Raw genomic sequence first — 17,547 nt, forward strand, 5'->3', positions numbered from 1 at the left:
GATTATTATAAAGAACTTTGCCAAAGAAAGTAACCTTCTAGCTATTATAGTTTTAGAGATAAAGAACAATTTTTCTGGAGACTTTATGAAAATCAATTTTTTGACAACAGTTCTTTCTACAGTATTTATACGCATTTGACATGTTCGGCAAAGATTTTCTAACAGTCACATTACATACTTTTCTAGAATATAGCAACTTGCTATCGTCAATATTTGCGGAGAAAATTAAACTTTTCGTTTAAAAATTATACAATTTTCAACAGCAATTTTCACATTTTTAGTTTATCCTGACTTATGGCCTAAAAACTCGGGTTTCCTTTTTCCTGAATTCGAATCTCATCAACCAAACAGTGCGCTGCACGAGCGAACGGTTTCTTATGAAAATGTAAGGTAAATTACCGATGAATCTAAGGCTAGTCCATTTGATGTTGCTCTTGAACAAAGAACGAAAAAGAGCACGGGGGAAAACGTGACAAAAACTGAACAAACGGAATGGAAAAAAAAAAATGAAAAAAGGGCAGGAGAAAAAGAAAAAAAAGGCTTCGAGATACAATGGGAGAGAACAAGCGACTTGAAAAGAGAAAAAAAAAGAGGAAAAGAAAAAAATGGGAGACGAGGAAAAAGAGGTAAAAAGAGTAGAATAGATAGAAAAAGAGAGTGAATGGAAGACAAGAAAAAAGAAGGAAGCCCGATACAAAAAACGAAAAATAAAATGAGGACAAACTGGATAGAGGGGTCTGTCCCGGCATAGCGGTTAGCATTCACGCCTCTCACGCCGAGGACCCGAGTTCAAATCCCAACCCCGCAGAAGTTACGAATAACTCAAGCTGGTTAAAGTAACTATAATAATAAAAAAACTGGATAGAAAAGGGGGAAAAACGGAATGAAAAAGGAAAAAATAGGATAGAAAAGGAGGAAAAGAAAAGAATAAGATGCGGGAGCAGGAAAATTGAGAAACAAGAACAGAAAAGGAGGAAAATGGCATAAAAAAAATTAAAACATAAAACAGACGCGATAAAATGAAAAACTGAATGTAGCAAAAAGGAGGTAAAACAGGATATAATAAGAGAAAGACCGAAACAGACAAAAGCAAACAAATATGGAAAAGAAGTTACAGGACAACAAAAAAACACAAGACTGAAAAAGAACAAAACGGGGCCTGAAATTGAAAATAGAAGACAAAAACGGAATAGAAAAGAGGAAAGTAATAGGAAAATAAGGACAGAAGAAAAGAAAATGGAAGCAGTGGGCAGACAAAAGGATAAACGGAAAAAGAAAAAGAGGGAAAACGAGAAAAATAAAGGAAAGATGGGATAGAAAAAAGAAGAAAAAAAGAGAAAACGAGACAAGAAAGAGAAAATAGAATACAAGGGAAACTAAGTGCGTAAAGAAGAATAGCGAGAGAGAGAGAGAGAGAGAGAAGAAAGAAAAAAGAAAACCGATATAGGAGAACGGGATATAACGGAGAGAAAGATGGGACAATATCGGAATGGAACGAGGACATGGGACAGAACAAAACGAAAAGAAACAGGAGAGAAAATTATGAAAACGGGAGATAAAACACGAAAGTCGGAAAACATAGGGAAAACGGAGCCAAAAATAGAATAAACGTGACAAATAAAATGTAGTATCTATAAGAGGAAAAACGCAACAGTAGAAAACGAACGAACGAGATGGAGAGTTAGAGAAAAAAGGCATAAACATAGGATACCGGCCGTGTGCTGCTACTCCGTTATTGACCAGGACCGATAAAAATAGATGGAGAGCTAGAAAAAAAGCTGAAAAAGCTGAAAATGAAAAGATTTTTCCTCTTTCCGAAAAGACGAAAAATGGAAAAGAAAATAAAAAAGCAAAAAAAAAAGACTGAAAACCAGGAAAGGGAACAAAAGCGGTAGCTGTGAGAAGAAAAAGAAAAGCTGGGAAATGAGAAAAATAAAGAGAAGAAAAATAAAGGAATAGAAAAAGGAAAAAACGAGTTAGAATTTGTGGAAAAAAGAGAAGAGAACAAAAACGAAGAAGAGAGAAAACAAGACAAGAAAAAGAAAAGAAGAATAGCGAAAGAGAAAAGAAAACCCAAGAGAAAAAGGGGTCACACGAGATATAACAAGAGAGAAAGTTTGGACAAACTGGGAATATGACGAGAAAATGGGTCAGAAAAAAGAAAAAGTAATTCGCAAAAAACGAGAGTTAAAAAAACCGGAAAACAAAGGGAAAAAGGGAGATAAAAACAGCATAATGGTGACAAAAACAATGGAAAAGGAAGCATCTAAAAGAGGAAAAACGGATAACATGGGAAAACGTGACAAAAACTGGACAAACTGATAGAAAAAGAGGGAAAAAACGAAAGAGAAAAAGAAGAAAAACTGGAATGGAAAAAATAAAAAGCAAAGAAAATTCAACATGCAATGAGAGGGAGAAAGGGACGTAAAAAGAGAAAAAAGTGGAACAGTGGAAAACGGGCGGGGAAAACAAGGAAAAAAATATAGACTGAATAAAAAAAGAGGGGAAAAACGGAAGACATTAGAAAAATGAAGGAACGATAAAGAAAATGGGGAGTTAGAGCAGGACATAATAAGACAAAGACCGGAATAGATTAAAATAAAAAAATATGGAGACAGCAAAAAGGGGAAAAAAGACAAAAAACGGAACATAAAAGAGAAAAATAAGAGAAAAGTTAGTACTGAAGAGCAGCTTAGGAAAAGAAAAAAAAGTGGAAGCAGTGGGCAGGAAAAAGGAAAAAAAAGACACAAAATTAGACAGAATAGGTTGGAAACCAAAACTGTAAAGAATAATAGCAAGATTGAGGAAACGAGGAAAACGGAATATAACAGAGAGAAAATGGGACAAGATGGGAATGGGACGAGAAACAGTAAAAACGTTTCAAAGAAATAGGTAAACTGGTGAGAAACTGACGAAAACAAAGCAAAAAATGGAGCCAAATACAGAATATACGTGACAGAACAGAAAAGAAAATTGAGCATCTCAAAGAGGAACAGTAGAAAACGAAAAATGAGGAGGATAGTTTAGACAGCTAAAAACGAAAAGAGGAAAATGGAAGACAAAAGACGGAAAACGGAAAAGAAAATAAAAAAATGAGAAAGAGGAAAAACAAGACTGCAATTATTTTTCTTATGGAAACTGGAACAGAAAACATAGGAAAATGGAACAATAAAACAGAAACCACGGGGCAGAAAAAACGAGACAAAAAGAGGAAAAATGGAACAAAAAAGGGAAAAAATGAGACAGAAATGGAGGAAAAGAAAAGGAAATAATACGGGAACAGGAAAATTGAGAAACGAGTCAACAAAAGAGGAAAATTAAGATGATAAATGAAAACGGACAACAAACGCAATGGAACGACGTGAACAATACGTGATAGAAAGGAGAAGGAGCAGGACATAATAAGAGGAAGAATGGAACGGACAAAAATAAAAAATAGAAAATTAACAGAACAACAAAAAAAGAGGTAAAAATGGCCTGGAAATTGAAGAAAAACAAAACAAAACACGGAACAGAAAAGAATTTGGACTGAATAACAGAACAATGAAAGCAGCGGGCAGCAAAAAGGAAAAATGGGAAACGAAAAAAAAGGAAAACTAGAAAAGTAGAGGGAAGATGGGATAGAAAAACGGCAAATATGAGACAGAATAGGTGGGAAAACCAGAAAAGAAGTGACAAAACGAGACAAGAAAAAGAAAATGGAAAACATGGAACCCCAAGTAAGTAAAGAATAAGGGGGGCTCCGTAGCCGCAAGGTTAACGAATCTGCTTTGACAAGCGAGTGGTCGTGGGTTCGAATCTTAGTAGAATCAAGCCATTCGTTGTCAAGTGACTTTAGCATGGGTTAATTCTCAGGCCCCTCCATTTCCTTCATGCTGAATTCTATATTTACCCTCTGAAGCCTCTTGACAGTGCAAATGTCCCTCCTATAGTTAAGTGTACTGGTCAGAGGTATGAATGAGTCCTCGCTAGGGACGGCTATAATATGGGATAGTAACTGGCAGCGAGGAATAAGTGGGTAAAGTAGATCAAGCTTTGAAGGAAGGGTAAACCCCAATACACACAAGCACGCATAAAATTTAATATGCATATCGCTCATTCAATAGCGATTATAGCAAAAAGAAATGCAGTGCAGGTTTATACAGCAAACACCCGGGCGATATCACAATAGATCAACTATACTGGTCGTAGTGATGAGTCCAAACATGAAAAAAAAAGTAAAGAATAGCAAAGAGAAAGAACATAAAAACTATAGAGAAAACAAGGAAAATGGGTAAAAGCGGTTAAACGGTATATAACAGGGGAGAAAAATTGATGAAATAGGAATGAGAAATGGGAATAGGACGAGAAAACGGGATAGAAACGGTAATAGCGCATCAAAGAAAACTGGAGAACAAATGTAAAAAGGGAGCCAAAATCAGAAAAAAGTGACAGGAAAAAGGAAAATCGGAGCATCTAAAAGAGAAAAAACGGAACAGACGAAGATTATAAACGGGGAAGAGAGTTAGAATAAAACAAAAGCTAAACAAAAAGTGAGAAAACGGAAGAAAAGCTATTAAACAAGAATAGCGAAAAACAAGAGGCAACTGAAAATAAGAAAATACAGAACTGAAAATAAGAACATGTGGAACAGAAACGGAATAATGAAACATATAGCAAGGGACAGAAAAAAGAAAAGCGAAAGAGAAGGAAAAAAACGGAAGGTTAAAGAAATAAAGTAAGAGCAAAGACGAAGAAAACGGCACAGAAAAGAAGAATAATTGAACCAGAAAGGGGAAAAACGAGACAGGAAAAGAGAAACAGCGGAACAGAAAAGAGGTTAAACGTGTGAGAGAGTAACACGACACATGTCAATCTTAATTTGAAGTAAAACTTTGTTTCTAATTTCGTGTTCATGTCCAAATGTCCAAATGTCAAAGGTTTGTTTGTTAGATTGCATTGTATGTTTTGTTTTTGTAGAAAACCAAATGCGTTGAACCTTAGTCCTAGGTATTTGCCCAGAAAAAAATTGCTGACTTGCTCAATACTCCTCGCGATTTAGTTCTTATTGACGAAGTCAAGTTTAATTTCAAGTCCAATTGCATGTCCGATTTTAAGCAAAATTTCAAGTCTAATCTAATTTAAAATTTAAGTCAAATTTAAACTCTGATTTCGAGTCTAATTTCTCATAAAATTTGAATTCTAATTTCAAGTCTAATTTCAAATGTACTTCTAAGTCTAATCTCAAGTCCAATTCAAATAAAAAAAAGCCTTGGGCTTAAATGTCTTACTAAGACTTGACACTTCGTTATCGACAGACTTCAGAGCCCGCTGTTAGAGTACAGGACAGTTACGGGACTATTGCAGATATCCTACTGACTCTACCTAGTAGCACCGTCTAGCCGAGATTCGAACATACGACGACTGGCTCGTTAGACCAGCATCGTACCTTGAAGCTAACTGGGCGGTAATTTAAGTCCAATTTACATCCAATTTCAATTTAAAATTTAAGATCAATTTTGAGCATAATTTCAAATCAAAATTGATGTCCAGTTTCAATTTCAAGTCTAATTCAATTCCAATTTCAAATAAAACTTTAGGTCCAATTTCTATTAAAAACTTCAAACTCTGTTTTAAGTCCAATTCAATGGCTAATTTCAAGTAAAATGTTCAATCCAAACTACTCCAAAGTTAAGTCTATGTTCAAATACAATTTTTAGACTAATTTACAGTTCAATTTGAAATAAAGCTTGAAGTCCAAACTGCTCCAAATTCTAATTTAATGCCAGGTGTCAAGACCGATTTCAAGTCCGAAATCAGTTTTAATTTAAAGTCCAGTTCCAAATCTAATTTCGCGTCTAATTTCAACCTTGATTCTAAATCCAGTTGTACCCGAAAGTCTAAGGTGTTTAACCTAATCTGCCGGTATTTTTGTTTGGAAATATGACAAAATATTTGCAATAGCGTTTTTGTTGTGCTACAGTTATGCCCGACAAACTCAATCTTCTTGAACATTTACATTTTTGGTCTAATTCTAATCTAATTTTAATGCGAGGAGTCAGGAAGCTTGATGTTTCGTTGAAGTTCAACAATCCAAAAATAACACTTCATGTTCAACGTCAGTATATTATTTTCCTGTATAGTATTTCCCACCTGCCAATTGACATTGTAATACTTTGTTGCAACGTCCTGCATCACATCATTAAGCTGGAACAAAAACTAGATTCACCTTATCAAAACTGAATAGATGCCATGGCATGAAAGAGCACGCTGCTGCTGACGACAACCCCTTAGTCAGGAAGAAAAAAGCTTTCATTCACAACTGAGCGGATGTGCAGTCAGCGATAACCGAATCAGCTGTAAGCTTGACTGTCTCCCAGGTGGCTAGCGAAACTTGCGATAAGGATTGCCCTCCTCACAGATCGATTCATGTTATGAAACTATCCGCTGGAGCGGTTTGGATTGTTTTGTAAATATTAAAATGAAACGATCGTTATCCGATCAGAAGTTCATTAAACTGCAATTTGCAGTGCTAATGTAAATTGTTTATACAAGTGGGTTAATTGTGTTGCAAAATACCGAATGATCTTTCTTGGGATCACCGAGTAGAACTTTGTCGCTGATGTTCGCCTTAGAAATTCTAAGCTAGAACTTGATTGATTCCCAACCACATCCGGATCATACTCGCGAACGACTTAAAGCCACAGACAGCGATTAATCGCCAGCTTGTCAAAACACACTCTTAGTACGGATCATCGATCATCGACAGGGCACATTACGAGTTTCCAATTTCCAGTTCACTGGTTCAGGGGAGTAAATCGCATTCGAAGTCTCGCTGCAAACCGTTAGCGCGTAAATATTTTGATAATACCGTCGGCGACATCGATACCGACAGTTGCCCGTCGACGGAACGACAAACGCTTTTATTGGTAGGCCTAAAGCGAATTGACCCCTCCCGTTATTCAAAGCCCCGCCGGGTGGGTTTATGCCGGTTCGGTATAAACAGCTGATCGACTGGACATTAACGTGTACGTTGTCACAAGCCGGTTCAGACACTTCAGACAGACGGCTAATAGGGCCCTCGAAGGTGGCCCAAGGGGTTTAAATGTACACACACAATTTGTACGCAAACAACTCTTAAACGCAGCTCATTCGGTGGTGAACTTTTGGCCTCTTGCAATAAATTTCGTACCACGTGTATACTGCAAAATAAAAAAAAACCAAGCACTTTTGCAGTTCATAAATTTCAGCAATCTTTTCCCCGCAAACCCTCTGTACCTGTAGTCTGTAGAACGACTGAATTATTGGAGAAGTACATACTGCCAGAGTGTCAAACGTCCACCGGTCGTTCGGTGAATAAACTATCTATCGAACTGCAATGGCACAGTTCAACGAAAACTGCGGATCGGGTCCGGTGGGGTCTTATGCAATTAATGACAAGAGCTAATAAATATGTTATTGGGTAGAAGAAAAAAAAATGAACTGTTCGAAGCTACAATCAATGAGTGGGCTTCGGGGCAGCTCGCAAAACGGTCCCCGTCAAGCGCGGTAGTAGTTTGCCGGATTGGCAAATTACTGGTTTGGTTGGTGGTGAGGTGGTATGTAAGCTGATTAAGGAATTTGACTCAAACGATCGTCGGTGGATTATTGAGTAAACGCGCTACTTAATCTGAAAATATGTTTAATGGTTTGGTAAATGATGTCTGATTTCTCACGAATCGAGCTAATGTGGCTATTTGTGGAAATTTATGGAAACTTTGAGCGCTTCGCGCTTACTGAATCACCGATTTATGAGAGGATTGCAGGTGCAATTTTAAGGAATTGCAATAGAACAGCATCTCAAGCAGAAACAGATTTTTCAGAACAGAATGACAATTCACTTACCTTCCTGTTTGGTATCCAGGGCGCAATTACTGCCGGCGTTCTTTTCCGCCGGTTCTATCACGTCGTCATCCACGGTGAGAATCTGACCGGCGCGTTCCCGCGAAAGAATGTGCAAAATGTTGGTGTCCTCGTTGGAATACTTCTCCACCGGTTCGATAAAAAACGAACCGTTTGAGGTGCGAATGTGTCCCTTCTGAAATAGAGAAAACAACACTGGAATTAAAATAAAATCAAATCAAAATGAAAAATCTACGGCTAGGAGCTTAAGAATGTGTACAAAGAAATATTGGTAACCAGGCAAGCTCTAAAAATATGTTTCTAACCATCGGGGCAGTGCCTACTTGATTGAAAGTTGTGCGTATTTTTCACCGACCACCATGGAGTCTGGCTCTCATTTGGCTTATTTATTAGGGAAAATGTATTCCGAAAAAAAATCAGTTCAAAAAATTTACAGCAGAAAAACATCTGTATGATTAAGAAGTTAAATATTACCAATAGTGTAGTATACTAGACGGCCACCGATAGTGTACAGAAAGGATGCTTCACACCAAACACTGATTAATTTCGCTGATTGCATTATTGATAACGAACCAAAATGCAGAACATCAGCATTCCTACTCATATAAATACCCTCGAGTGGATCGAATCATCACACTTCACAGTTTGTGCTCAGCAGGTGAGTTAGTGGAAGCAATTCAATCTCTGGGACGCAAGGATGCTGGCTAAGATAGTCCTCATCGCTCTGGGTAAGTTTTCCAGAATTCGATTCTAACAGTTCTGGAACTAATTATTCCACTTAATTTATTAACAGTGGGGCTCAGTGCTGCCTATCAGTACGAGTACAAAAGTTCGTTCTACTACAACCGACCGGAGAACAAAACTGGCTTCGAATATGGCGCTTGGGAACCCAACCGTCAGTATGTCTACAATGTTACTTCCAAGACCATGACCGCTCTGCACGATCTGGACGATCAGTGGACCGGAATCGTTTCGCGTGCTCACTTGGTGATGCGCCCGAAGGATCCGGAATACGTGGTTGTCACGGTTAAAAATCCCGAGTATGCGGTCTTCAACGATCGTCTACCGCGAGGATACCGTACCGAACTCCGTGAGCTGGGCCTCAAGTACAAACCACTGCCAATGAGCTCCCGTCCATTCGGAATCCGTTACCACAAGGGAGTCGTCAAGGGTCTGTATGTCGAGCAAACCGTACCCAACCACGAGGTCAACATTTTGAAGTCCTGGGTCAGTCAGTTCCAACTGGATACCCATGGAACCAACAAAATCCACTACAAGTACAACCAGTTCCCGGAAAACAACACCTTCACCGGTGTCTACAAGGTCATGGAGCCCGTTGTCACTGGCCATTGCGAAACCTTATATGACGTCAATGTCGTACCGCAGTACATCATCCAATCGAACAAGGAATGCGTTCCCCGACCGGATTACCGTGAGGAAGGCCAATATTTCTTCGAGATTGTGAAGACCCAGAACTTCGACAATTGCGAGCAGCGCATGGGATTCCATTTCGGTTTCAGCGGTGAAAGCAACTTCAAGCCAAACACCAACCAAATGGGAAATGTTGCCTCTAAATCTGCTGTGTCCCGAGTATTCCTGAGCGGTGACTGGTACAACTATACCGTTCAGTCATCAAGCACCATCAACAAGGTTGTTGTTGCTCCGTCTCTGATCGACAAAGAGAAGGCAATGGTCTATTCTCAGGTCAACGTAACTCTGAACAACATCTCGCCATACAACCAAGTTCCGGAAGGCCCAGCTGACGACCGTCAGGTATTCGTTGATCTGGTCTACAGCTACAACCTACCAAGCGACAAGAAGAACGCTGTACGCCCAGGAAACGAGACTGATTCGTCTTCGTCATCCTCCTCTTCATCGTCTTCAAGCTCATCCAGTTCATCGGAATCAAACTCATCATCAAGCTCCAGCTCTGAAGAGAACTATAAAGTAAGCCCAGTCGAAAGACATGCCAAGAAACTGGAACAGGTCGAGAAACGTGGAAACCGTGCTCGCCGTGACTTGAATGCCAGCAAGGAGAAGAAATACTACGAAGCTTACAAGATGGACCAGTACCGCTTGAAGCGCAACAATGACACTTCATCCGACTCTAGCAGCTCTGATGACTCGTCGTCATCTTCGTCCAGCTCTTCGGAATCCCGTGAGCACAAACCAGGTCAGCACAACGCATCTTCTTCATCATCGTCTTCGTCGTCCTCTTCATCCTCCTCTTCGTCGTCATCCTCTTCGGAATCTCTAGAAAGCAACGAAGCCTACTACCAACCAATGCCAGATAGCTTCAAGGAATACCCGCAAACTCCATTCTTGCCGTACTTCACCGGATACAAGGGATACAATTTCCAGTATGCTCGCAACGTCGATGGAGCACGAGATATCTACAAGCTGGTACAAGAAATTGCCGATGAACTGCAGGATCCATCCAGCCTGCCAAAGTCCAACACTTTGAGCAAATTCAACATTCTATGCCGGTTCATTCGCACCCTGAACTACCAGGAAATCTACGACGCCGCCCAGAAATTCTTCGTTTCACAGAAGGAACGCAAGGAGGGAAACAACCAAAGCGAGAAGTTTGCCAAACGTGTTGATGCTTGGAACACTTTCCGTGATGCTTTGGCCGAAGCCGGAACTCCACCAGCTTTCAAGGTCGTTAAGGAATACATCGAAGAGAAGAAACTGCGTGGCCCAGAAGCCGCCAGTGTTATTGCCACTCTGCCACAATCCATCCGTTATCCCACTGAGTCGCTGATGCACGAGTTCTTCCTGTTGGTGACTTCCGACACCGTTCAGCATCAAGACCACTTGAACGCTACCGCACTCATCTCCTTCACTAAATTCGTCAACCAAGCCCACGTTAGCAACCGCTCGGCCTACTATTACTACCCAGTGTACAGCTTTGGTCGCCTGGCTGATTCCGATTATAAAATTGTCGCCCACAAAGTTGTCCCGTGGCTCGCTCATCAGTTGCGTGAAGCCGTCAACGCTGCCGACAGTATCAGAATTCAGGTCTTTGTGCGTGCTCTAGGAAACCTCGGCCATCCAGAAATCTTGAACGTACTGGAACCCTATTTGGAAGGCAAGATCCGTGTCAGTGACTACCAACGTCTCGCTATGGTTGTTGCTTTGGATGAACTGGCAGAAAATTACCCCAAGTTGGCTCGCTCCATTCTGTACAAAGTCTATCAAAATACTGGTGAAGTCCACCAGATCCGATGCGCTGCTGTTCACCTGTTGATCCGCACCAAACCATCAGCAGAGATGCTTCAACGCATGGCTGAGTTCACCCATTACGACCCTAGCATGTATGTCCGTGCCGCTGTTAAGAGCACTCTGGAATACGCCTCTAAGGCCTATGAGTTCGAAGGATACTACAGTGAATTCGCCAAGGATGCCAAGGCCGCTGTTAAACTACTGAGCCCTCGCGTCTTCAGTTATCAGTATTCTTCCTCTTACATCCGCGATTACGCTTTGGAAAACTTGGACCTTTCTTACCGTCTGCATTTGGATCAAATCGCCTCTGATGATCATTTCATCCCAAGCGGTTTCTTCTACCATCTGCACCACAACTTCGGTGGTCTGAAGCGTTACACTTCCATCTACTACCTGGTCTCGAGCATGGAATCTTTCTTCGATCTCCTGGACAAGCAATACGATTTCCCGAACTCCAAGAATTATTACAAATCTGCCGATTACTACTACAAGTATTACAAACAGTTCCCAGGCAAGAAGCACGAATACTTCGAAAAGTACTTCAAATCTCACGGACCACAAAGCGATTATTATCAGAAATACAGCAAGGGCCAGAACGAGTTTAGCGAGAAGGAACCCCAGAAGTGGTCGACCACTCGCATTGCTAAGCTGCTGAACATCGACCCCAAGGAAGCCAACGAACTGGAAGGACAAATCATGACCAGACTGTTTAACGGAGACTACTTCTTCGCTTTCAATAACCAAACCATTGAAAACATCCCTCGTCAGATGAAGGAAATCTTTGAAGATCTGGAAGATGGCATGACCTTCAACATGACCAAGTTCTATCAGGATCAAGTTGTCACACTGGCTTTCCCGTTGGTATCTGGTTTGCCATTTGTTTACACCCTGAAAACTCCAACCGTCGTCAAGGTCGAAACGGAAGCAACTCTCAAGCCGCACCCGTCTTTCTACGAAAAACCCGCCGGTCAACCAGAAACTGAAAACGACGACTTCATCCACTGGCCACGTGTTCTCAATGGATCAGTCGATGTAAACCTGGTCTACCATCGCTTAATCGATGCCAAGGTTGGATTTGTGACTCCGTTCGATCACCAACGCTACATTGCCGGTTATCAGAAGAAGGTTCAAGGATACGTTCCGTTGAGCTGTGATTTCGACTTTGATTTCGAGAACGATCAATATGAAGCTGCATTCCAACTGCAGGAACCCAAGGAAGACAAATTGATGTTCCATCTGAGCTCATGGCCGTACACTGGATACAAGGACATCACCGATATTCGCCCAATTGCTGAAAGCCCGAATGCCAAGATTGTTCATGATCAAGAACATTCCACCAAGACTTTCCAGCACACCTTTGGAGATCAGCTCACCGGAGTCGCTTTGAGAGTGCATGCCAAGTACGACTACGACTTCCTCAACTTTGGTCGTGTTTGGGAATTGGTCCAAGAACATGACTTCGTGTCTGCTCTGGTCTATCCGTTCGCCGCTCAAACCTATCACTACCATCAATTCAATGTCTACTACGATGCCCAGCGCTCCGCCGCTAAGACTATGAAGCTGGTTGTTCACTACAAGGAGGGCGATTTCGATCAGGACTTCCAGGATTCCGATATCAAGCACCCGAAGGGACGTCACGCTTACTCTGGATACTATAACGAGTACAACTATGCTCAACCCTTCGTGTTCTCGGCTGGCAGTCAGCGTCGTCAGGAGCAGTTCATCAAGAATGCCGCCGCCGGTATCCGAAACAGCGATGTTTCAGTTTTCGATTTTGGATTCAGCTTTGAAGGTCACCAACAGAAGAGCGAATTCGTCTTCACCACCGCTTACGCCGATAGCCCAGTTGACGAGAAGTCTCGCTTCTTGTTCTTCTTCTCGGGCAGTCCGTTCTTCCAGTCAAGCAACAGCTTCTTCGGAATGCCTTACAGTGGAAAACAATTCCAGATGTGCTTCACCGCTCAGCATGAATTCCCGAACGTTCCAAAACTGAACTTCTTGCATGCTCTGGAGTTCTTCGCCGATTCTTCGATGCGTTATGATTTCGCTTTTGGCGAACGTTGCCAGGGAGGAGCTCAGATCACAATGAAGGGTAAAATGCACCAATCCGATGAATACCGTCACTATCTGCGTATTTCCGATGTTGGCAAGCAATGCAAGGACCAGATGGATCGTGGATACTATCAGCTTCGTGAATGCCAGAATGCTACTGAACAGGCCAGCTATTTCGATCAATATCGGTTCAACTTCGAATTCAAGGATGTTAGCTCAAGCGTCAAGAATATGTCCTACTTCTTTGGTGATTATCTGCAATACTTCACCTTCCCGTACTTCAAGCCGAACTACTTCTACAAAGGAAAGAACAACCAATTCCAGTTTGATTTCGAGATGGCTCCTTATGGAGATTACTTCAACGCTTCGTTCTATGCTCCGGAATACGCCTTTGAGATCAAGAATCATCCTTTCGAAAACTACTTCGCTCGTTACTTCGCTGCCGTTCATCCCGATATGTATTTCTACGAACGTGTGGGAACCTATGCCTACCGTGGAAAATACTATCGTAAGTCTATTTTGAACTAACTTTGGAGTGGTATTAGCTCATATTTGTTTTGATTATTTCAGCTTCCTGCGCTGTTTCCAGCAAATACGTTGACACCTTCGATAGCTACACTTACTTCTACGAGATGGGACAATGCTGGCATGTCCTGCTGCATACTGTGAAGCCTGACTACGAATACTACGCTCAACAGTCGCACTTCTACAATGCTGATGATCAATACCGTTTCAAAAACGGATTCTATGAGGATGAACAGGTTACCATTCTGGGTCGCACTGGATCCAAGAATGAGCTGTACTTCAAGGTTATCCTTGGACAATACAAGCAGAATGATTACAACATCGACATCATCCCGTACGGATCTGATCTTCCTCGGGTCTACATCAACGGAAAACCCCAGCAAATCCGCGAGAAATACGCTGTCGAATTGTACACTAACGATCAAAAGGAGCAGCCTCTGTTCCGTTGCTACGCTCTGCCTGGAAAGGAGTTGGAGATTAGCATCCGTGATGAAGATTTCAAGATTGTCTTCGATGGTTATCGTGCTCGCATCTTTGCTGATCAATCATACTACAATAACTTCGTCGGTCTGTGCGGAACCAACAACGGTGAATACTACGATGACTTTGTTTCACCTAACCAATGCTATACAAAGAAGCCTGAATACTTCGCTGCTTCGTACGCCATCGCTGGCCAGAACTGTTCAGGTCCAGCTCAGGCTTTCAACATTTTCTACGAACAGCAATCGAAGAAGGAATGCGTGAAGCAGGAGTACTACTACGGAAATATCATCAGTGAACATGAAGCCGGCCGTCAACGTTACCGCTATTACAACCACTACGTGAATGCCGATAAGTCTCTGTCATCGTCCTCCTCTTCGTCATCGTCTTCGTCCTCGGAATCAAACTCCCATTCCATCTCCAGCTCCAGCTCATCGGAAGAGTACAAAGAATACAATCTCCGTAGGCAAACTCATACCGTGAAGCAATGCGCAGTTCAGCACCAGCACCAATTCATCGAACAAGGTGACAAGATCTGCTTCACCATGCGTCCACTGCCGGCCTGTTCCTCCAAGTGCACAGCTTCGCAGAAGTTCGCCAAGTTCGTCGACGTGCACTGCCGTGATGCCAACGATAGCGCCGCTCAACTGTTCAAGAAGCAGATTCTCCGCGGTGCCAACATCGATCTGAGCGGCAAGACCGTTTCGAAGACCATCAAGTTTAACTTCCCCAAGTCTTGTGTGCATACCGCCGGTTATGCCTACAGCAGCTAAACTTTGAACCGTTTAATTAACTAACGACAATGGCTTTACGAAAATGACCAACAATAGTGCTTGTATATAGAATTATTATTGCATCAGAAAATGGAATCGATTTCCACCAAAAAGAGTTGTGACGAATAAAAGATATTCATGTTGAAGAGAAATGTAAAACAGTTTATTTTTTTTTTAATTTTTAGTCAATTGAGTGTGATTGATTGAACAATTGGAATCCTTTGTTTGATCAGTCGTTGATTGTGTCGGTGGCTAATGGATGAAATTTTATGGAGCTATTTCAGAAAGACTCTTTTCAAATCAAGATATACTGCGAATACTACCCGTTTCTTTTCTAAGAATTCTCGTCGATTCACGAGGATAAAGCTCAAAGCTATGTCACAAGAATATGCTTTGTGGTAGCCAGATTGCTCCTAAGCGAGAAGCTTATATCCTACTGAGTAATTTATTAGTTGTTCCTTCACGAGCAGCTCTGAAACTTTCTCCCAGAATTGCAACATGTTGATTGGCGATATTCTTCTACTTTTACTGTGCAGTATATTTTCCCTATTCAGATTACTCGGGATTCTGCCAGACACTGTACCGTTAGTAAATGAGTCATTTTTCTGTTTTCTGTAGATTGACGGGCCAATCACATCCACAGTATCTTACAGGGTTCGGCACCTGATGCGCAACCCATTCAAAAGACCATAAATTCGGTTTCGAAAAAGATTTTTTCTTAATTTCAAAGTACAGAATGTGTGAAAATACTCAGCAATTCAGAGTTAGCTCACTTTGGCTCGATATGACAACCTTTTGCCTTGAATATGGCTTTAATACTGTCAGAAAACTAATCGCAAGTTGCCTGAACAGGACTTGCCTGTGTTTTGGCCCACTCTTGGACAATGGTTTTCTTCAGCGTCTGGAAGCTGGTAATTTTTGTTTAGCTTGGACCTTGCTCTTCTAAATGGCCCAGAGGGAATAAGCCATTAGATGACTTTTTGGTCTGGTGTGTGGTTGAAATGAAGTACGGAAGGTTGTTTTCAACCATTCTTGGTTGCGCTTTGTGAAACGGTCCTCCTGAGTCTTGTTGAAACGTCTATGGTCTGCGACCGAAATGTTTGTCTGCCCACGGCTTAATACCTAGCCTTCAGAGATGATAGTGTTTTTCCAACTAAATATAAATCAATCACACTACTGTGTTTGAAACTGCTTCCAAACAAGTTCAGCCATTCGATCTTACTTGAAACCGGACGCTTTTCAGCATCGGCTTGTGCCTATTGATCCCTCAAAATTTAATTTCAAAAAACTCATTTTAAAAGTTATGGCACTTAATCTTCTTGGTAATGCCTTCTGGTCCCATTTGAAAGATAACTCAATAGTCTCATAGGATTTTTCAAAATTATCGTAAATGTTTGACCCGAACAGTATTCGGCTACAGGTACAACCAAGAACTCTGAGAAGTCAAGGATTTCTACAACTTCCCGCACGGCAAACGAATCACGGCATGTACGGTAATATCATTGGGCTTCTTCAGTTATTTAAGAGAGTTGCAGGAGGTGTTGACTTCAATTTGTCCAGAGAAGTGATCAAGCGTAATATTAAAACAATTATAATTAATTCAAATATCATTAGGGCATAGTGATAGCCTGTTGATAATAATGTAAATAAATAAATAAACATTTTACTTCGAAGAGTCTCAGATTTCCATGAAATTTTGCTTACGATCATAGGATATGCAATTTTTAATGAAAACAATATTTTATCCTATTTTCCCAGAAAACTCCACCATCAATTTTTCGATTTTTTCGAACTTCGCTTATTTCGAAGGTTCATAGCTTTTCAACCAAGCATTGTAGAACACTTCAGTACAGCGTTTTTGTTTTTCTACAAGAGTTTTTCACTATCGTGGAAAATTATGAGAATTTTTTTTTCAACTGCTATTTTTGCTAGGCGACTGAGAATGTTTTTGGCATTTCATAAAACAAATTCTTCAAGAGTTTTATAATCTTTCGAAACAAGTGATGTCCGACAAAACTGGAAAATTTGATTTGAAGTTTTCTGGGAAAATAAAAAATCGCGAATATAAATTAATTTTCATTAATAACTTCATAAACTATGCTCGCTTGCAAAATTTCATGAAACCTTCGGCCCATTTTGTATGATGATTTTGAAAAATGCTCATAATTGCTAGTCATAGTAAAATTGAATGGAAAACATTATGTTGGTTACTTCTAAAGTTACAGCATACAAATACAAACAAACATGATACAAACATCAAACATGTCCTGAGTGCATAAGAAGAATAACTAAAGACGATTCTATTTCTTAATTTAGAAGAAACCTTAGAAAACCAGTAGATTTATAATTTGATTTTTAATGACAGTCAAATTATGATCGTGGTTCGGCCCATCGATGATCTTGGTTCGGCCTATTCCGATTAAAGTTTCAAAAACCAATGTTTTTATAAATTAAACAATCAGAAATGGTGTAAGCTTACTTTTGGTGTTTAATATAGCATATTTCTTCAATTAAACTACCTAGCAGTGTTAATTAACCTTGTACATGGTCAATATTCTAACTATTTCGAGTTATATAAATTTAGACAATTTTTTACTTTCTTCGGTCATAT

General features: G+C 40.6%; 1 protein-coding gene across 7 annotated transcripts in view; it reads right to left on the reverse strand.

Moving 5' to 3' along the window:
- Positions 1–17,547, reverse strand: part of LOC128741210 (A disintegrin and metalloproteinase with thrombospondin motifs 1) — a 540,214-nt gene that overhangs the window by 157,908 nt on the left and 364,759 nt on the right. For all 7 annotated transcript variants that reach the window (XR_008412203.1, XM_053836850.1, XM_053836847.1 and 4 more), the window contains one exon: positions 7,864–8,056. Coding sequence is in view for 6 of the 7 variants with exons in the window: in XM_053836850.1 (XP_053692825.1) it covers positions 7,864–8,056 (193 nt within the window). In the remaining variant the exon portion in view is untranslated. The remainder of the gene's footprint in view (positions 1–7,863; positions 8,057–17,547) is intronic.

This window comes from Sabethes cyaneus, chromosome 3, assembly GCF_943734655.1.
Source record: "Sabethes cyaneus chromosome 3, idSabCyanKW18_F2, whole genome shotgun sequence".
In the NCBI taxonomy this organism is placed as follows: domain Eukaryota; kingdom Metazoa; phylum Arthropoda; class Insecta; order Diptera; family Culicidae; genus Sabethes; species Sabethes cyaneus.